The 21,923-nt window shown below is 33.3% G+C and overlaps 1 protein-coding gene across 1 annotated transcript; it reads right to left on the reverse strand.

Moving 5' to 3' along the window:
• Positions 1-340: 340 nt before the first annotated feature.
• On the reverse strand, positions 341-9,837 carry LOC115987225 (SEC12-like protein 1). The gene is made up of 10 exons (XM_031110734.1): positions 9,372-9,837; positions 9,053-9,153; positions 6,162-6,294; positions 5,957-6,048; positions 4,055-4,154; positions 3,893-3,965; positions 3,689-3,809; positions 2,842-2,961; positions 932-1,002; positions 341-803 (listed from the first exon to the last, which is right to left on the reverse strand). The coding sequence occupies exons 1-10, from the start codon at positions 9,558-9,560 to the stop codon at positions 616-618; spliced, it is 1,188 nt and encodes a 395-aa protein (XP_030966594.1). The 5' UTR covers positions 9,561-9,837; the 3' UTR covers positions 341-615.
• Positions 9,838-21,923: the final 12,086 nt, after the last annotated feature.

The raw sequence follows: 21,923 nt of genomic DNA on the forward strand, positions 1-21,923 counted from the left end.
GTTTGATTTAAGAGAGGAATAAAATTTATACATGATTACACTTGCAAATGGCTCTCTCTCTCTCTCTCTCTCTCTCTCTCTCTCTCTATATATATATATATATATATATATATCTCGCTAGGATTGAGCTAATGACATTGTGAATCTTGATTCTTTTAGCATTTAAACTCTATCTTACAAGTTAGAACAAGGTAATAGTGACGTGCATATGACTTTTAGTGCTGACCCCAACACTAATGCAAGCTTGGAGGTTTGAAGGTTATAACACCAGCCACAAATATCAAATTCTGCCTTCCACAAGAACACTTTCATTTTCAAAAAAAGTATATAAATGATCCTCTTAACCTTAAACCACACAAATTTCTACTAATATGCTCTAAAATTAAATTTCAAAGAATACAAGAAAAAAATAAATAAGCAAAAAAATATGCGATAAACTACACATTCTTTCTTCCTGTTTTTTTCCAACCTAAATAATTTTGACTTGCATGTTTAGTATGCTACAAGACTTTCAGTCTTAAATCTAAAAGGTCTTGAAGATAGAAAAAACTTATTCTGCATCCTATTTCTGATGCAACTTCGTATGACTCCTGGAGAATGGCTCGTGTAGAGCGCTCACATATCCAATGGACCCCAAACATTTGGATCATCAGAGGATTGTGGATCTCCTAATAAGGTTCCAATCTTAGGCTTAGCTGCTTGATTTGGGAACTTCCAAAATGAATCAGAGTTCTCAAAGAAGATATAAAATACAACAGCTGATGCCAAAAACATTCCTAACAGCAACATATAGATCTGCCACTCTGCATGTTTGACAGAAATTCTGGTTAAAAGGGCCAAATAAAAACACACACACACGCATTATATAAATAAATAAATATATATATATATATATATAGAGAGAGAGAGAGAGAGAGAGAGAGAGAGAGACCTTTCCAATCTGCTGGAACACTTAGCTTGGTCACCACAGCTCCCCATTCAGTAGTAGTAGTAAGCACAACCCTGCAGGAATGCATCCCACCCACATATAATTGAGAAGCCAAAACCAGAACGGAAAACCATAAAAGATCTAGACTGATGACAATAGGCTTATATCAAGGTAGATTTTCAAGAGTATCTCTTCAAAAAACATTTTGCAATCAAGTCTTTTAATTTTGTTTTCTTACAAATTACATTCTACGACTGATATTTTGAAAAAGAAATAAACATACCTAGACTTGTGACAAGTGACTTAAAATTTTAGCATTTAAAAACTAAAGAATAAAAAATATCATTAAAATAGATGTCAGGATCAATTATCTGGATGGAGTAACCATAAAGATGCCAGAAGAAACTTTAAGAAACAATCATGTGCGGGCTAGCATTTATCATTCATATAGCATACATGATCACAGAGTATGTTTCCATAGGGTTATAGCCACATTAACAACTCTAAAAGCTAGACTCCCAAACTTTTAACTCCTCCAATCACTAAACTCATAACAAACTCTAAAATCAAAAAGGGAACAAACTGGAGTCATATATATTTTTGTGCAGACTAAAGTCCTCCCAGTCACTAATTTTATTTTAGATTTTCTTCTTAACTCATTCAATTATGCTGCAATTATATTGTTATGATTCCTTGAAGTGTTTTCCCCTACTTCATGCTTGTCACTTTATAAGCCAAGAGCTCCAAAGGGGATTTTTCCTTCTAGCATCAATTCCATTCCTACATTTAATATAATTGTTTATATTTGACTAATAACAATCAATCATTTATCTCCACGACTTTTTATTATTAGAGGTTGTTAGAAGTATGTGGTCTAATTCTAACAGGGGTTACAAATGTCACAGTTGTTCACCCAGCCACTTGAAGAGTGTTTTAACTCCTTCAGTTACTACAGAAAACCCTACCATTATGGGAGAACCCTTCATCTAGAACTTTTTAGGATATGTATTTCAAACTAAGTGAGGGCAACCAGGTTTGTCAACAGGCCAGGATTTTTTGTGGTGAACGTCAAAAAAGAATCCATGCAAAGAATTTTGACATAAACTTCCAGATGTGATCCTGGATATTGACATGTAGAGTGGGCACTATCATCTCAGCCATTGATTGTAACTTTATTGACCTGGCAGCTGTTAAGTAAACATGGACCTCGGTGGCCAATAAACCAAAAAGAGTCATATCCAAATGCAACAAGATCTCAATGACTGGCCAACAGAAAGGGAGGAAAAACAACAAAAGAACAATACCAAACGTCAGATTTACCCCCTGTGACCTTAAATAGTGAGGAGAGAGAGAGAGAGAGAGAGAGAGAGAGAGAGAGAGTTGTTACTTTTCCAAACCAATAAAAAGGTTACAAAGTACACCCAGAATAAAGTAGGCAGGGACACAGGAAGCATTACAAACTTTATAAAAACAAGTGTTTTACAAAGATGGGAAGAACATAATTTATGATGCTGATCTGAATTTCAAGAATAGGGGATACCAGACAAAGTCCTTTGAAGTTGTGTCTAAAAGTTAAAATCTTAGAAATAAAGCAAAATACACCTTGAAGACACTACAAGAGAGAGAGAGAGGAAAACAAATTCACGTTTCTCCATTCAAAACATTCAGTAAATCATTTATCTGTATAATGGTCTATCCAATGTTGAAATGTTGACCTATACTCAGATTCTGTCTTCCTTACAAAAATCAAGGACCATTTTTCTATGAATATATTGATTTCTAAAAGTGATAAAAAGAAAGTTATGGCAATTCAGCATAGTAATACCAAAGAAATAACTTATCAAAAAAGTAATACCAAAGAAATAATAAATTTCTCCATCAATAGATAAGAAATTGTTATTGGTGGAGCTGACCTTTCACTAGGACAAAACTCTAGCGTCTCAATGCCAGCACCCAGGTGTAGCCTCTTACTTGTGTGGGAGACCTCCATTTTCTTTACGTCAACTACACATATGTCTCCATCTTTGCTTCCCCTAAAGGAATAAAAATTAACATATTACTCAAAAAAAATCAATCACAAAATTCTGAAAACAAAATCTACTTAATGAAGTCATCATAGCACCATTTTCCCCCAACGAAACAACAAATTGAACTTATATTTCTTCTTTTTACATGTAAAGAAAATTCCTCTCTCTTCTATTGCTCCATAGCTATTTAAAAAAGTTTGTCATGTAAAAGTTAGTGGGGCATCATCTGACAAGAGAGAAACAAATGTGGTGAGTTATTTCCAAATATGCAGTGGTAAAACTTTTAAGTGAATAAAGTCACTAGTTTTTGTTAAGAAAGATATTAAGGGTGGTCAAATAATTCAATGTAGCATCCATGCACAGGAAGAGTTTCCTTTATGAAATAGTACAACAACAAAGCCTTAGTCCCAAATTTTTGGGGTCAGATATGGATCCTCAACAAATTAATTAGGGTCGGCCACATGTATTCTTTTCTTTTATTTTATTCTATCTGAAGTCATATTGTCTGTTACTTTCCCTAATTAACATGTACTTTTTTATTACTTCTACTAACATTATTTTTGGTCTTCCTCTACCTATATGAAATAGTAGAGATGAAAGTAAATAATTACAGTAATGTTGAAAATGCAAGCTCATACATCAGTAAAAGCAAGTTTCCTTTTTCCTGAAATTAATAGTAAAATAATTCTAGCTATCAAATAACAGAAGCCAAAGTACAAAATTAAGTGCTTACAGAGCAAGATATTTCCCATCCAGGCTTATGGACATTATAGAAGCAGGTTTTCTAAGCAGCCTCTTATACCCAATTTTATTCCATGTACTTATGTCCCAAACTCCAGTTGCGGCCTTATTACCTGTTCATTTGATACAAATAAGTTGCTGAAAATAATGATGAAACAATTTATTCACTATAAAGATGAGATTGATAATTAAAAACCTTTCTGAAAAGTGCAAAAAAGGAATGGTTTTGTTCCATCCTTAGAAAACCGACATAATTCAATCTTTTCATCCTGGAGGAAACAGACACCACATGAGACATCAAGATATAAGGGATATCTGCATAATACCACCACAGACTTTTAAATTAGATAAACCATACCGAGTTGCGAGTCAAAGTAGTCAAGGGAGCACCATCTTCTGTCTTCCATATTCTTGCTGCACCATCAGTAGATGTTGAAGCTAAAAACTCCGAGTCTAGGCTAGAGTATGATAAACAGAGAAAGCCAAAAATTCAGCACTTAGCTATGCAATATCTCCAACTCTCTTTCAAAATTCTTTTCCGCCAACAATTGGGGGGAAAAAGTAAAGGCAATACTGTTTTATTTACACTTTATATATATAAGTAAAGGATATTCAGTTGGCAACCTGATGGATCAGTTGTGTGTGTGTGTGTGTGTGTGTGTGTGTAAGAAAAGGATATTCAGTTGACAATCTGATGGTTCTCGAATCTCCAATAACATTAAATGATTCTCTATAAGAGTACTACAAGACAATAGTTTGAAATCTTCTCACTCTCCAATACAACCACACTATCATTCCAAGAATACATTTATTGAAGGGCTCTCAAATTGCATCTGTAGCAATATATGAAGCCAGCACTTTTTCAAAACAAAAGTGGTGGTCTTTCTCTCTCGCCTAAAATAAAGAATAAGGACAAAAAAAAAAATACATTTCCTTGAAATCCTCCTAAAGTAATGAATAACTTCCTTTCAAAATTCAAATCTCATAAAAAGCTAGTTCATCAAAATACCAAAAGGGAAACAGTCCATATCGTAGTAGCTCAACTAAACCAAAAGTGTACTTATTATTTATGTTTTTCCTGCATAAAATTGTTTTTAGTGTCTTGGCACTCATCAACTAAGATAAATAAACATTAGTGGAAAGTCATGGAAAAAAAGGTTTGAATACCATATTGTGGATTGCAACACAATATGTTCTATCAAATATGGGGGTTTGAGGGTGCAAAAATTGGGCACATACAATCAGTTCCATAGTAGGTAAATGGCTATGGCGTTTTGGGTAGGAAGGCAATCAGTCATGGAGGCAAGTTGTTGGTGTGAAATAGGGAGAAATGGGATCAATCAACTATTCCCAGAATTGTATGATATTGCAGTAGAAATGGATGCCTCAATTAACTCTTACTTGAAGACTCAAAATGATGGGGCTCACATTTGTAAAACATCATATGTGACTCTAGTGATGGGGAGCTGCAGCAGATTGAATGAGTCGAGGGTCCAGATCAAATGAGGTGGAGTTTGAATATTAATGGAAAGTTTCGTGTCAGATCTTATTATAAAGCTTTAAGAGGCTCTGTAGATATTGCATTCCCTTGGAAAAGTATCCAGTGTACTAAAGCTCCAACAAGAGTTGCATTCTTTGTGTGGACAATAGCATGGGGGAAGATCTTAATGGGGGACAACCTTATTCATAGAGGCATTATTATTGTAGACTGGTGATGTATGTGTAAGAGTAATAGAAAAACTGTGGATTATTTGCTGTTGCATTGTGCAGTTGTTCATGAATTGTGGGGTTCTATAATTGAGTTCAAAGTGTAAAACCTATAAAAGTAGAAGATATTCTATTTTGGTGAAGGAACTGGTTTGTTAAGCACAGAAGATTGTTCGGAACATTGCCCCTTTGTGCTTAATGTGGGTGGTATCGAGGGAGAGAAACAATTGCACTTTTAATTGAGTGGAGGTCTTGATCATTGAAATAAAGTCATTGGTTTTTTAGATTCTTATTTAGGTAATCTAGAGTTCTAGGAAGTAGTGACTAGTGAGATACATTCTATTTTAAATTTTATTTACTCTCTCAGAGATTGTAGTTCCATATACTGTCATTCTTTAGAGTCCAAGATGTTTCTCCTCTTCTTGAATAAAATGCATTACTTTAGAAACAAAATAATATAATAAAATAACCATAAAAAATAAAAAATAAAAATAAAAAAAACATGTTTAATGAATTTAAAGAGACAATACATATACATATGACCTAAAGTTACCTAAAATCCATATCCCGCACAGATATATGTGCTTTTGGTTCATCTAAAATAATGCGCAGGCTTGGCCACTCCAAAATCCTGAGACGTCCATCCTATATTTGATTAATAAATATATCATCACAGTGGTTTGATATAAAAACAGTTCAAACATGCAGTGCCAGAAAGCATACGATAATGATTGATTAAATTATATGTTATTGGTTACCTCCCCACCAGTGGCAAATCTAGATCCATCAACGCTAAAAGCTATGCATTTCAGTGGACCAACACCTTGGAGAGGAGGAAGTTCCTTGGCCAATAGCCTTGTCTGTGAATCATGACTGACCAACTCAAACAATCTGCAAATTAAAAAAGAAATCACCTTATTATAGTTCTAGACCCTTTCGAATGTATGGATAGCTAGCAATGCTTAAAGACATGTAGCTTCCAAAAAAAAATAATAATAAAGACAATAAAATGACCAGAGGATATTGAGTGGCAAGCAGAACTTGCTATTTTTACAAGAAAATGTACTGACCGCCTTTCACTCTCTTTTTTTAACCCCTTTCTCTTAGAGATCATTTTAAAGACCTATCGTAATATTCACACAATATCTTGAGCACAAAATGATGTTCTGCAGATTAATGGGAAAATGTTCTCATAAAACAAAATGCCAAGGATCCAGCAGAGAGCACCAGCAAAGATGAAGTTAACTTCTGGCTTCCCCATATTCTGGCAAGCAGTAACTATAGAATTAGAGTTTATTAGGTAAGCCTTGCAAAAGCACAAGAGCTTGAACAAAAACAACTAAGCCTACAATAGAACAACTGAAGCGCAACTGTTGCATGGCTAGAGAAGAAACATCCTCTTTGGAAGCCTAAGATTAAGGCAAAACCAAAAGCCTTTTTGGTCCAAGAACAAGTGCCTATGGTAGTTAACTAGTTTTATTTTCTTTTATAGTAATTGGCTTTTCAATAGTCAAGCATATTTTCGCAATTCCATAATTTTTTGGTGTAGAACTTAAATTTGAAATTATCAATAGGCAAGTCTTATCAGTTTATAGGCTTTTGTGTAGACTTTGGTCCAATCCAATCAGGAGTTTGGTTACTATTCAAAGTATAGTCTTACTAAGAGAAGTGCAGATATAGAGAATATATAATTTTTAAAAAAAAAATTATGGAAGGCATGTGTGCCCTACTGGGAAGCTTTCTCTCTTTCATTCCCTTCTCCTTCTCTTTTTCCTACTTACAGTTCACTTCACTATATGTAGCATTAATTACACAGCCTCAAACAGCTACCATTTTTTTTATCTGTTTTCTTCCATTTAAGCTCCAAACCATAACCCTTTTCTCATAACTTGAGAAACCCTTAAACCCCAGATCTTTCTCAAACCTTCTGACAGCAACTGACCCTTCCAGACTACCTTAAAACCCAAATTTGTTGCTACCAGGAAATGCCGGCATCCAGTTTGCTCTAAAAATACAATCCACTACCTATAACTAGGTAAGACAGCCATAAACCAAAATAATAAAAGGCTATCTATGTCAACGATGACTGTTGAACATGATGGGCCCAATGCAGGGCCAGCTCTAGGCCTAGGCCTAATGGTGTAGGACGTGTAGGTGAACAGCAATATATAAAATAACATAACAGAACAGAACAGAAACCTTAAGCATCACCACCTAAGGTTTGGTGTCACCACCAAACAAAACACATTCTCAACTCATAAGATTCATATTCAAATTCTAATTTCCTTCACGATTACAAGAGCACTAGTTTAATAAGGTTTAGAAATTACATATATATATATATATTTTTTTTTTTTTTTAAAAAAAACATCTAATTAAATTCCATAAAACCCTCAAAATTAAAACCAAATTCATCAGAATTCAAATTATAAAAATAAAATCTTAAATAATTTATGCACTTAACCATTATTCTAACATTACTAAACTCCATTAACATATTACTATCTATTTTAAAAAGTTCAGACTGGTCAAATAGCTTCCAAACCCCATTACATATAATCCAGAGGTGAACCTATAAAAGCCACCAGCGGTGCTTGATTAAGAGAGGCCATGCCACTGATCTCAGGGTTAAATGGCACTTCCACCCCCAATTAGAATGGTCCAGTAGGTGAGATCATGGGTTCATGTCCAATTGGGTGCATGAGTTGTTGACCAATCAGTAAACAGACACACAAACACACAGACGGATACAGTAGCACAAGTTCTGAATGAAGCACATTCCCACTTGAAGAATGAAACCTAATATCCAATGATCAAATTGGTTCTTAGACTTTTGATTTGAACAATCAGTGTCCAATGATCAAATTGGCTCTAAAATAACTGTAATTTTGACAAATATCATTCTTCAACTTTAAAGCAAGTGCCAATTTGGTTTGACTTTCAATTTGAACAATTACTGTCAATTTGACGAATTGACATAACTTGTTTAATTTGTCACAAACCTAATCTCCAACTATCAAATTGGTTCTTAGGCTTTCGATTTTTGAACAATTAGTGTCCAATGATCAAATTGGCTCTAAAATAACTGTAATTTTTACAAATATCATTGTTTGACTTTATAGCGAGTTTCAATTCGGTTCTTAAACTTTCCATTTGAACAATTTAGTGTCCAATAATCAAATTGACATAACTTGTTTGATTTGCCAATAATCAAATTGACACTCATTTTTTTTTCAAGGGTGATATCAAAAAAAAACTTATAATAACCGTACTACAAAAATAACAACAATTGTCATAAAAATCAATAAGAACAAAGTAAATGGTATGAGAAATTGTGATATAATTGATCCCAATGCAATAAACTCGCAGTTTAAGAATGAAACCTAATATCCAATGATCAAACTGGTTCTGAAGACTTTCAATTTGAACAATTAGTGTCCAATGATCAAATTGGCTCTAAAGCAACAGTAATTTTTACAAATATCATTCTTTGACTTTAAAGCGAGTGCCAATTTGGTTCTTAAACTTTCAATTCGAACAATTAATGTCCAATAATCAAATTGACAAAGGTGCTATTGATTCATAAAAACCAATAAGAACAAAGTAAAGGGTATAAGAAATTATGAAAATTGATGAAAAAGAAACTCACTTGCAGCCACCCTTTGTGGTAGAGCACACAATCTCATCACCGCTTGGGTGCACCGTAATCGAAACTGGATCACCATCTACTTCTTCAAGAACATACGTGGTCTAAACCCCCCCCCAAAAAAAAAAAAACAAAGTTAAATAAAAATCCCAGAAGTCGGTGAGAAAGTCATTGCCAAAACAGTTGCAACGGTTAATAAAAACAGTTGGAAATTTGTTTTTTTTTTTTTTTTTTTGTGTTTGTTTCCAAAAAAGTCATTGAAAAACCGTTTTCAAATAACAAACTCCAAAAACGGCGGTGTTTTGTAGAGAGAGAGAGAGACCAGAGGAGAGGAAGAGAGAGAAGCGGTCTTGGGGTCGAAGGAGAAGATCTGAAGCACAGAAGGAGAGGAATCAGAATCGCCACGCTTCTTCCTGGACCTCGCTAACACAGCCAGATTCACTTTCTCGGGTCTCCGGATCCACGACCCGCACGCCACCGGACCCTGACTCGACCCGCTTTCTTCTTCCATCTGAAAATGCTAACACAAATTTCTGTTTCTTCAAAACAGTTTTATCCTATTTTTGAAAGACTCTGTGTGTTTTTACGAAGTGGATTGGGATTTCTTTTTATTTTGGTATATAATGGGGTGTGTGGGGGTGGGGCCTACTTAAGAAACGCCGTCGCAATTGGCAACCAACAAACAGTGTCAACTCCGTCGAGGCTTGTTGTGTTTTGTTTTGGGGTTACAACTTAGAAGAAGATATTCCCCGAGGATACCGCGGGAAGTGTATTTATGACGTTGCTTCTTCGGTGGAGGTTTGCTCTCATTTAGAAAAACATTTTGTATGATGGAATTTCTTTTTCTTTTTTTTTAATTATTTCCCACTTGTAATGATAGGATTTATAATGATTGAAATTATTATTATTTATAAGTGAAGAGGTGGGGGTTCAAATAAAACCCAAATGGAGTACCACTCAAACCCATTTTAAAATGTTATTTTAGGTCATAGTAATAAGAAATTTATAAATAATATAAGAGTTGGACTTTTTTGAACTATAACTTTTTTTTTCTTGCTCTTATCTTTATTTTATTCCTACACAAAAATAAAATTACACTAGATTTATTATTGGAATTTTAATTTGATAATAAAATTTCTTTAAAATTATTGGTAAAATATAAAAATCATCCTTGAGATTTGGGCTAATGTCAAGCATTACCCATGCTTTTCGGAAATATCAAATTTTCCCCTAATCACAAACTGCACTTAATATTGTTTGTGCTCATTTATCTAAATAATCATTTTTGGTCAATTTAATTACCACAATGCGATCACACATTAATTATATTATGGAAATGACAAAATTTGGTTACAAACTTGATTATGGCCTAAGACTATAACTCTCACTAAAAACATTTATAAAGCTACATATTTTGAAAATCTAACCGTTGAATTGTATGTTATTTGTGTTTTTAACACACGCGTCAAATTTCATGTTAATCAAATATTATTTACTATTCGATCCTTTAACTTTTTTTATATATAATTTAAAATTACAAAACTTCAAATTTAAATATTTGATTAATGACATATCTATTAATCTTTAATTTTCTGAAAATTTTGCAAACATAGAAGATATAAAATAAAAATGTAATTTAACAGTGGATTTGTCAAAATTTGTCCTTATGAAAATTATATGCATAGGAGACTATCCAAACAGTAAATACTAAATACTAAATAGTAGATGGATAGATGGAAAATGTAGTCAAAAAAATAGTTGGATAAATAAATTCAAACAGTATTAACTATTAAGTGTGGTTTGTGCTTAGAGAGTAAATTAGATATTAGTATTTTTTTATTTAAAAAAAATCTGAGTAGTGCCTGATATTAGTTCAATCTTAGGATAATTTTTGTATTTATCATTTTTAGTAATATAGTTTTACTTGAAATTAGTATTATTTAAACTTTTTCGTACACAAACCTTTTTTTTATCTATTTCTTTTATTTTTTTTTAGTAGAATCCATTTCTTTTATTTATTTTATTCTTTACCACGAAACTTCACATCACCAACTTGTTGTGTGCGGATTTGGTGTTTGATTTTATTTGTTGCTTTCTTAGAAAAATATAAAAAGAGAAAACAAAGTATGTGATATTGAAATGAAAAATATTTTATTTTCTTGAGAGCACACTTTTATATATATATATATATATATATATATATAAATACCTATTCACCCATTACCAACCGGGAAAACGCTATATTTTTCTAGCTAAAAGATTCGTTTGCCTTAAAAGTTATCATATTCTGTAATTCTAATTGAGAATGGCTGGAATAAAGAAACGAGTAAAAAAATAGTAGTCATCCCTTTTTTAAGAATTTAAGAGATTGGAACGATATGAAATTCTTTCAAATGTGAGATGGGGACCAGAATTTTAGGGATAGACACTAACCTTAAGGAAAAATCAAATATATATGTGGGGATGAAATTTGGTGATACAATGGAACCGCAACAAAGACTTAAAATTACTAACTAAAATGGTCAACATACTTAAAAAGAATACCTTAGACCAACCAATACCATCCAAAAGGGCGTGGCTAAGAAGGTTCCGATGGTTAAATTAGAAAACCAATGAAGAAAATGAGAGGTGAAAGACGAATACAATGCAAAATAAAACTTGCAACGCATACTTGGTCTAGCTGAGTGAATGTGTATTTAATTATTGGGTCTAGGGATGGCAATTTTTCCCCGCCCCGCTTAATCCGCCCCTTCCCGCTTCGCCCCTTGCGGGTTTTCCCCGCCCCGCAAAGGCAGTGGGGCGGGGATGGGGCAAGATTTTAGCCCCGTACCACGGGACGGGGCGGGGATGGGTTTAGACTTTTTAGACCCGCCCCGCCCCTCCCTGCATTACTAAGGATTATAATTGTAAATTTTTCATACCCTAAAACCTTACTATTTAAACAAACATATTAATGTTAGCATATTTTATTCTATCCAATGTGGTTCTCTGTTTTTATTTTGTTATGTGTTATACTATGAGATTTTTATTTTATTTTTATGATTGTCTTGTTAAACACTTGGATATATTATTCAATTTTTTTTTCTAAAAATTGATTTGATTTGATGTGATAAATTTGTAATTTCAAGTATATTTTTATTAATGAAATAAGTTTCATTAAAAAAATTGTACTAGTTATAGGGCAAATTAACAAAAAGTAGAGTTTTATGGGGTGGGACGGGGTTTCGCGGGACCCCAAGGGGCGGGGATGGGGTGAGAAAGTATTTCCCGTTATGTGGGACGGGGCGAGGATGGGGCAAGACAAAACCATGCGGGGCGGGGACGAAGACCCCATCCTTCGGCCCCGCCCCACCCCATTGTCATCCCTAATTGGGTCATACTAACAAGTGCCCTTAGAACACTCATTAATAATCCATTTTAGAAAAAATTTGATACCACTTTTATGGGAAATGAAAAAAACTGTCAAAATATTAATTAATTTTTTTTCATTTCCCATAAAAACTTTCTTTAAATGAATTATTAACCAGTACCCTAAAAGCACTCATTAGTATTTCCCTTAATTATTAATTATTTATTTAGTATGTGGGAGAAGTTTTGGCAAAAAGTCTCCCTAGAACTGAATTGCCATAAAACTTGCTAATAAGCGGCCTACAGGCTACAACTAGTTGTCTCTTCAAGTTGACTGAAGAGCTTTGTGTCAATTTAGCATCTCAATCAACCTAAAACTAAGCAATACGCATGATAGTTGGTTGTCACCTCAAGCTAGATAAAGGGTTGTTTCAAGGACATACTGTGAAGTGTGGACTATAAAAAGTTGAAAGTCATATTTATTATCTCATTAAACGTCCAATAGTTGAAAAAATAACAAGTATTACTAAGTTATAAAATAAATAAGTAAAATAAAAACTCAAAGAAAGAGAGAAAGATAGAGCACCCAAGGTCCCAAACAACCATTTAGGTGGTGTTGGGTACAAGGAATCCTCATTACTCCTAGCATCCAAATTCTTTAGAATGTGATGCCTTACGATCTGGATGTTTAAGAATGTAACTATTCCTATATTTGGTTTAATTGAGAATCTAATAAAATTCCTAGGAATGTGAAATTATAATGTTTGGTTTATTTCCAGAAATCTTAACTAAATTATTTATTTTTCCCATTCTATTCTTAGATTTATAAATCCAATATAAGTCTTTTAAAAATAATAATAATCTTCATCTAAATAAATAATGAAAAACAAAATATAAACTATAAATTATGACAAATTCATTAAAACAATAGTCTAAAAGAAGAAAAGATGAATATATCAACAGAATTGTCTATTTATGTTGTTTTGGCAGGAAGAGATAAAGACAAAGGAAAAGATATTGATGATTTGTTTTATATTTTATCTCAATTGCTTAAATGATAAGGAAAAATGGTTAAAATTGTCAATTTATAAAAAATAAAATTTCCTTTAAGTTTTGGAATCTAGATACCCACATGTTTTAAAAGGAATCCACATTCCTACTGAAATGGGGGTTAAAGGGGGAATCCAGATTCCCCTAGCATCTGATTCCCTTGTGTGAACTCACTGAGCTTAATTCTTTGTACTTAAGGATTTCTTGTCATAACATCTATCCTATTTCTCATGTTCATACTATTCCCATAGATAGATGTGCATTTCTTTTTGCTCTTGTTACTGATGGTTCTATGTGTTTTCCCTCTATGTTTATTCAAACCATTGTTGATATCTATAGGAGTACTAGTAAAGCTCAAAAGTTATTCTTTCCCATGTACATATATAGGATTTTGAGGTTTCTAGGGTTGTTAGTTTTTCCTCCCTTAGAGTTAGTTCATATCACTGCCCCTATAGGAGCCACCAAATTAATTACTTCCAAAATGTAGGGGTCAAATTGACGCTAACTACAAAATGTAAGGATTGAAATTGTATTTACCAACAAATTATGAAAAATGTTTGTAACTTAATTGCAATCACTTCTTTCACAAATAGACCAGTTAATACTGTATTATTTCAAGAGAGCTGCACATGCATCATAATAGTAGGTCCATCATTGCTTTCATGAGTAAAAACAACTTAGAAGACTCAGCCAAACCCCACCTTCTAGCCAAAACATTTAACATAATTTGTTTTTAAAAAAGGCAATGCCCAGTGTTTTAGTCCTAGAAAAGTAGGATCCTAGCTGGATACATCCTAATTTCAGCATTCTAGTGGCTGCTCTCATGGTTGCCAAGGTAGTGGGAAGAGTAAAAGTTTTTTACGTTGGAGTTTTTTGGGGTTGGAAAACGAGTGTGAAATCTATTTTTTGACAACATAATGGAAGATGATTGAAGTTTTGTGCTACTCAATTTACCACAGCAGGATATGTGATGAAACCTTTCTGGTGGTGAATAGAAATATGTGACAAAGAGATTGAATGATTGATTCCTATGAAAATGTATTGAATTGCACGCCTTCCAGTTGACTCCATGGTTTTGCTGATAAGACACCCTATAAATGAAGTGCAATTTTTTTTTTTTTTTTTTAGATAGTTACAATATTACTACTAACCTTGCAGCTTGAACTCTTGCCTTCCTACACTTCTAAGCACTTTGTGCATGGGAGGTGCCAAAATTCAACCCAAAACCTTCACAAGAGCTGGCATTGACTATAGAAATTATGTTTACCCGTACAGGGCACAAAGGTTCAGATGCCATAGCCACATATAGTTACCATGATGAAAAACACTGAAATTAAAATTGGAAAATTCCAAGGCAGCTTTATCATTTTCCTGAAAAGCAAGGACTGGCATGGTATAGTAAATATAATTATGGTGTAGGAGCTAGGAGTTACAAGTAAGCTCAAAATGCTACAAGATGGTATCTATTAACTTTGACAATCAAAAATGAAAATTCAAAGGATAAATATATATAAATGGGAAACGTCTATTAAATTTCAAGAAATCACTTTCCAAAACTTTTATTGCATGTTGCAATGACTCATTATCCCCTCAAATTAAACTTGTTAAAGGATAAAGCTTTTCATATTCAGCAACAAAATTTCATTTGCCATTATGCTGAACTTCCAAGGGTGTTAAAGTTTTGGTTACCCAGAAAGCACTACCCTATATTCTATATTCTACTTCATGTACATACGAGCAATAAATGTCAACAACTTCTTATAGAGAAATTTCTTGATGTTATTTTTTTTTCCTAGTTTTGTTATTGATGTTGATTGTAAAGAAACCCAAGAACCATAATTTTAAGCATCTCCATGCTATTTTTTATTATTATTAAGTTACACACAAACCCAGTGTGTTTTGAACCCATGACCTGCTCCATCTTGCTCTTATAAGATGAGATTTTGATACTACACTTACTATATAATGTTCACTCCCTAATTATATAAAGGGAAATACTCAGGTACACTACATTAAATTTCTATAATGTAGGAGAATCTAAAATAATGTTAATTTTGAGCTACTATAAAGTGATTCTTTTAGGAAGTAATTTTTTTGTCACACCACATTTGGCCCCAAATTTATAAATCACTTACATCATTTAAAATCCCCAAAACGCCCTCATTAGACAATAAACACCAACTCCTATTTATAAATAATAACAATTTTTTATAATCAATTTATAAAGAATAAGAACACCAAATCGAAAGTCATATTTATTGAAACATAAGTCTGACCCCATCAATCCATGAAGTGATTATGGTTTCATCTAAACAATCTAAGGGTGTTTAAATAGGTTTTGTCGGCTCATTAACCCATTATCTAATCCAACATGCTAGAGGCATTATAGGCTTTGTCAATTGGACAGAGGCATTATAGATTTTTTCAATTGGATAAAGGAAATTTGTTTTATTATTATTGAGCATGTTTAGCTCATAAGGCAATGGTTTTATTCCATCTAAATTAAAATTTAAAATACAATCTTTCCATTAAAAAAAGAAGTTTCAAGAAATTGAAAAATTTTATTCTGACCAAAATCTTATTACCAAAAATTTTAAGAAATTAAAATAAATTTTATATTTATTTTGATTGTTAAATTCATCTATCATAATTTTGTGTTTTTAATAAATGTGGACAATGCATCTAGCCGCCTACATAAATTTTATATTTATTTTGATTGTTAAATTCATCTATCATAATTTTGTGTTTTTAATAAATGTGGACAATGCATCTAGGCCGCCTACATAAATTTTATATTTATTTTGTATTTATTCACAGTCTCTTTTCAAGATAAAAAAAAAAATTATTGGTAAATAGTGGATATGAGGAAATGTGGTTTGAGTCACAAACATAAAATAGCACAAAAGATACCATTACAATTAAACTTATCACTTGAACACTACCTCTTTCACAACTTAGTACTTAAAGCATATATCAATTCACAAGTTTCAAGTTTCAACTTATTAATATGTTTTACTAGTATAGGTTCTAGATAAAGAGGTTAGTGAACGTGATAGTAAACACACCAAATAAATTAATTATAAAATATGTCTTTTTGATAATGATGAAGTGGGGCAATATATATACCCTACATGAGCTTAAATGAGACTTCAAGTTGCTAGGACTAGCCTTCCTCATTTGATAATTAAAAAAATATATACCTTTTGATTTTCTTTCAATTTTAATTTTAATTGTATATATAGATTACAATTATACATATAAGAGTTCAAATTATACTTGGAGGAAGAATTATACATTTTTCAAGTCATTAATGAGTTTTACTCTCTCCTTTTTTTAATTTTTAATTTTAGGTTTTTTTATATACACATGAGTTACTCATTTTTCTTTTTCTTTTTTCTTTATTGGGTTTTTGACTCTTTATTTTAATTTTATATTTTATATTACCCCCTTCATTTTTTGCACAACATGAACAAAAATTTCAAAAAAAAATTAGGTAGAACACGTGCAGTAAAACAAAATATGTCTAACCTTAAAATTAGGTAGAAAAAATTGCTTCTCCATTCTTCATTTTCCTTTCTTACTTTTCTCCAAGCCCCCAAACCCTTAAAGTAACGATCTCGGAACCGAAGCAGGAAAACCCAAACCCAAAAATCGCGATCTCGGCCCTGCTGCGCTCTCCGATCTGCCACTCCACAACCATGGTTTCTCCTTTCGAAGCTAAGCCTGTGTGTAGCTGAGACTGTGTGTCGTTGTGAAATGGAATCGAAGCAGAAAAACCCTTCGCGATCTCGAAGCAGAAAAACCCTTTGTTTTTCCTTTTCTCGGAATCGAAGCAGAAAAACCCAAACCCAAACCCAAAAATCGCGATCTCGGCCCTGCTTCGCTCTCCGATCTGCCACTCCACCACCACGATTCCACTCGTTGAATTAGAGTAATGACTACAGAGTTGCTAGCTGAGACTGTCTGTCGTCATTGTGAAATGGGAATCATTCGGAATGAAGCATTACTCCGTAGTCATTACTCTAATTCAACGAATGGAATCATTCGGAATCTCTCCCGATGAAATGGGTCAATTTTGGTTTCTCTGTCTTAGCAACAATTTTGAAACTTGGCTAAGCCTGTGTGTAGCTGAGATCGCGTGTCGTCATTGTGAAATGGGTAAATCAACATCCTCTCTTCTTTTTATATGCAATCGTTTGATTATTAGAGTAGTAAGCCTCCCATTTCCATTTCGTGCTTTTACTTCTTATCATTATTGTTCTTCTATTAGTGAAAATGCGAAAATCCCATATCAGAATCAGAATCAGTTGTTGAAATCTGTTAGAGATCACTGCAAATCTGGAACCAATCACAAGTCATTATGTGAGTGATGTATATTTGCTTACAGTAAAATTTAATACTTTTTATGAGATTGTATTTCTTTCCCATTCTGTGCCAAGATTGTTTGTTCCTTTTACTATCCGATCTTTTGTTGTGATTCTGTTGTGCACTCATTTTGTTGCATTAAACCCTTTCTCATGGATAGGTGTTTTAAATTTTTTCTAATGTAATTTTGATGTGAAATATCATACCCCTTGGAAGAGCTTTTGGAAGTAGAAGATTCCTTCTAGAGTGACTTTCTTTGTATGGATTGTTGCCTTGGGGAAACATCTTACAATTGACAATTTAAGGAACAGAAAGGTGTGCATTTTGCATTGGTTTTATATGTGCAAGTGTAATAGTGAAATTGTTGACCATCTATTCCTTCATTGTCTGGTTGCTTTGGAGAAATGAGATATGGTTTTTGGTTTATTTGGATTTTGTTGGGTTATGCCAATGTCTGTTGTTGAGCTTCTTGCTTGCTGGCAAGGTCAATTTGGTCGCCATTGTAATAGATATATATATATATATATTTATATATATATGGATGGTTGTTCCTCATTGTTTGATCTGGTGTATTTGGAAGAAAAGAAATAGTAGGTGTTTTGAAGACAGTGATTGTTCTATGCCTGATCTCAAGCTTTTATTTTTTAGAACCTTGATTTATGTGTGGAGAAACCAACCCTTTTCTTCAATTTTGGATTTACTTGATTTATGTAATTTTTGAATTTGATATGTATGCCCCTGTATACTCCCTATGTACTTGGGTATCTCTCTTTTTTATATCAATAAATCTTTATTACTTATCAAAAAAATCATACCCCTTGTATAGGTATGCACTCCCTAAACCAGCCCCAAAATTCTTAAACCCTTAGTGATCAGGTTTTGCACCAAATTAGTTCTTGAATTAGTTTCAGTTTTACAAAAGTAGTCTGGTTATAATTTGCTTATCAAATTTAGTTTTAGAGCAGGTTATGGATGCTTGTAAGTTAAAATATTGTTTTAAAACTACAATAGTTTGAGCTGTCAGACTTCGGATTAGTTTAAGTTACTGTCTCTTTTGTTTTCATACCTTTTACTTGTCTTTTGCCAAAAGGCAGATCTATTTTGTGTTCAACCTTTATAATTCTGATGTTTTGTTTGTGCTTACTACGATTTGAGTGTTACTAGAGATTCTTGAACCTTTATTCATTTGAGGGTATGTAGGATAGCTATTCTAAAGTAAGAGTGCCATTATTAGTAAAGCTGAAGTCCAACGGTTACATATATACCACGTAGTTTTGTTTGATGCTAGTCACATGCCAATGCAATCACGCGCAAGGGAAGAGAAAGAGACCAAGCTCCACACATTTGCATAATATATACTATGGCTTTTGGAAACCCTAACTCCCACTCTCACTCACTATTCAAGCCAAGGTGCTCTTTCTCTCTATGATTTGATTTTGATTTTGATTTTGATTTTTCTTTTGCTTTTGCTTTTAAGTTTTGGGTTTAGTAGCTCTGTTCAATTATTACTCCGATTCTTAACTATTCCTATTTGGTGTTTAGTCTAATAAAATTTTTATTTCTTCCGAGTTGAAATCCATTTCCTGCATAGTATATACGTGATATAGCCTAGGTTCAGTTGGGAGTATCTGATTAAGTTCCCAAGGATTGTGGAATTTGGGAGGAAGTGTTATTTGAGCTAGAGCTCATTTCATTGGTTTAGCAATCAAATTATCAAACTAGGCATTTAGATTTAGTGAAGGGCTCTTGTTTTTCTATTTTTTAGATAAAGAAGAATGTGAGGTGAAAACTGAAAAGTGGAAACCTCTCCTGCAATTTTTGAGCTTCAGAGGTCACCATGTCTTTTGATGCCAACATGGTTTATGGACACATATTTTAGGTGAGATTGTGTATATAGCCTCTATGTACATGAAGTTCCCCTCTATTCCATGATATATGAGAAAATTCACAAGGAAAGGCATGCTTGTATATACAATTGGAACATAAATCTTTAGTTAAAATACCCTATTATTCGATTGATTAAAAATGAGTTAGCAGTAAAGACAAATTAAGGATATAATGGTTTTTGGGAAATTTAAAATTCAGTTTCAAATTTTGTAAACTAGGGAACACGTTTTATACTTAAACTATACCTACTTGCAGTTACAACTTATATATATATATATATATATATATATAAGAGCCTCTAAATCCACACATAGTGCGTGTGAATAAGGTAGTTTATTTTACTTTACAGAATAGGTTCTATCAACAGATACTTTCTCATGTCATTAGCGTAGGTAACACGAGGATAGGAAGCTCTTCCAAGTCCAGTTGCATAATAAAGCAGGGTACATGGCTTCCAACGATTAACCTAGTGAGAAAGTGAAAAGGAAAAATGGGCAGCGCCACCAAAAACAAAGGCACCAATGTCAGAGCAGGAGGAGGTTTCATGTCCAAAACGGATCACTTCCTCTACAGCGGGGACAAGAAGCACGTTGCAGCTGGCATTGCTGTCCTTACTGTCATCTATGGCATCCCTTGGTACTTCATGAACCAAGGTTTGTAATTCTTTCTTTTCTACCACTGCGTTTTGATTTGGCAACAAAAATAAGTAAAATCATTGTTTGGTTGCTGTGAAAATTGCTGGATTGTTAGGGATTAGGGAAATATATGGAAAGCATGACTCTTATTACCTCTCCTATTTTTCATCTAATTAGGACTGCTTTATATTGGATTTGGTTTTAGAGTCTGTACTTGGGGGAAAATTGTGATATTTACCCGATAAATATTATAGATGCAATATGAACTCAATGATTCACATTTTGTTACCACTTAGAAATAGTGTCACAAAAAAGAAGAAGAAAGTTATAAGATTGATGCTGAATAAAAAATATAAAAACTAGTTTAGTGTTTCGTTGCCAGGAGATGGGTACTTTAGATTAGACTCAACAAGAAAAAAAAAAAAAAAAAAAAAAAAAAAAAAACTTTAAAATGCAACAATGGAAGCACACATTTCAATCTAATACTAGTCTGTGCTTTTTAAATTTGATGTTAGTTAAACTGATTTGCATTCATTACCTTTGTTTCTTTGCTTTTGTTTTAGCCTGCTACTATAGACGAAGGTGTTTCTTTATTCCAACATATAATTACTACTTGCTTCCTAGTAAAATGTAACAACAATGAGAGCTGGTAAGTGGTAACTGCAATCAGTGAGATGCCTTCCCTTGTTTAGTCTCTCATATACTTGAGAATTCCTAACATACTAAGCAGTGAGATGTATATATACATTTGAATCTTATATTCACTTGCACGCTACTAAATTCCTTTGTTATTGAGCATTTAAGCCAAATTGGCTGTTTTGGAACTCAAACAAATGTCGAGTATTTATTGTTGTTGATTAGACTAATATACTGTCCCAAAGTTCTTGTAGATGTTTGCATTTGATTGTAATCTCTTTCTCCTAGACCATTCCTTTTGGTCTCATTGAGCTTTTGGCTCTTATATGCAACTGGGTTGCTATGTTATACAGATGCTATGTATGACATAGTTTGATCCATCCATGCATGCTCCATATGGTTTAGTGTGATTTGGCTAATGCAATAAGGGTTCATCAATCATTGTCTGCTTCAAACTCTCGAAGGCTCTCTAACACACTTCCAATCAGTCCAATGCCATTATCTTTCTGAACATCCTTTAAAAGCTTTTTGAATTTAGCAATCCTCTTTAAGAAATTTATGAAAAATCTTCAGTTATAGTTCATGAGCTCTAAAATTGATCTTAGCCACTCTTTGATGGCTATAGTGCCCGTCCAATATCAGAGGAATTGGATCTCCATCTGTCCAAGGAGCATTTCTTGTTCATTATACAGAGGTGAATCTTCCCTTAATACCTTAAAAATGGTCCAGTGGTGGCTACATGGTCATTTAATGGGATAGTTGTAGCCCACAATCAGTAAATCACCAATGGTCCAAGTATACGTAGAGTAGCTTTCTTTATGGAAGATACCAGCATTAGAGGATGCTAGCATTCCATTGTACAGGTAATAACATTATTGACCACCAAGGGTGAGTGGTCCAATGGAAAAGTCTTCCAATGTGGTCTGATTGGGGTCAACATCCTGAGTTTGAAT

The sequence above is a fragment of the Quercus lobata genome, chromosome 4 (genome assembly GCF_001633185.2).
Source record: "Quercus lobata isolate SW786 chromosome 4, ValleyOak3.0 Primary Assembly, whole genome shotgun sequence".
In the NCBI taxonomy this organism is placed as follows: Eukaryota; Viridiplantae; Streptophyta; class Magnoliopsida; order Fagales; family Fagaceae; genus Quercus; species Quercus lobata.

Excerpts from the sequence above, each read along its gene's own strand:
- LOC115987225 (XM_031110734.1), bottom strand. The coding sequence starts at position 9,560 with ATGGAAGAAGAAAGCGGGTCGAGTCAGGGTCCGGTGGCGTGCGGGTCG. Across the intron at positions 3,966-4,054 it reads CTACTTTGACTCGCAACTCG|GATGAAAAGATTGAATTATG; the intron begins GTATGGTTTATC and ends TGTTTCCTCCAG. Across the intron at positions 804-931 it reads TGTTCCAGCAGATTGGAAAG|AGTGGCAGATCTATATGTTG; the intron begins GTCTCTCTCTCT and ends TCAAACATGCAG.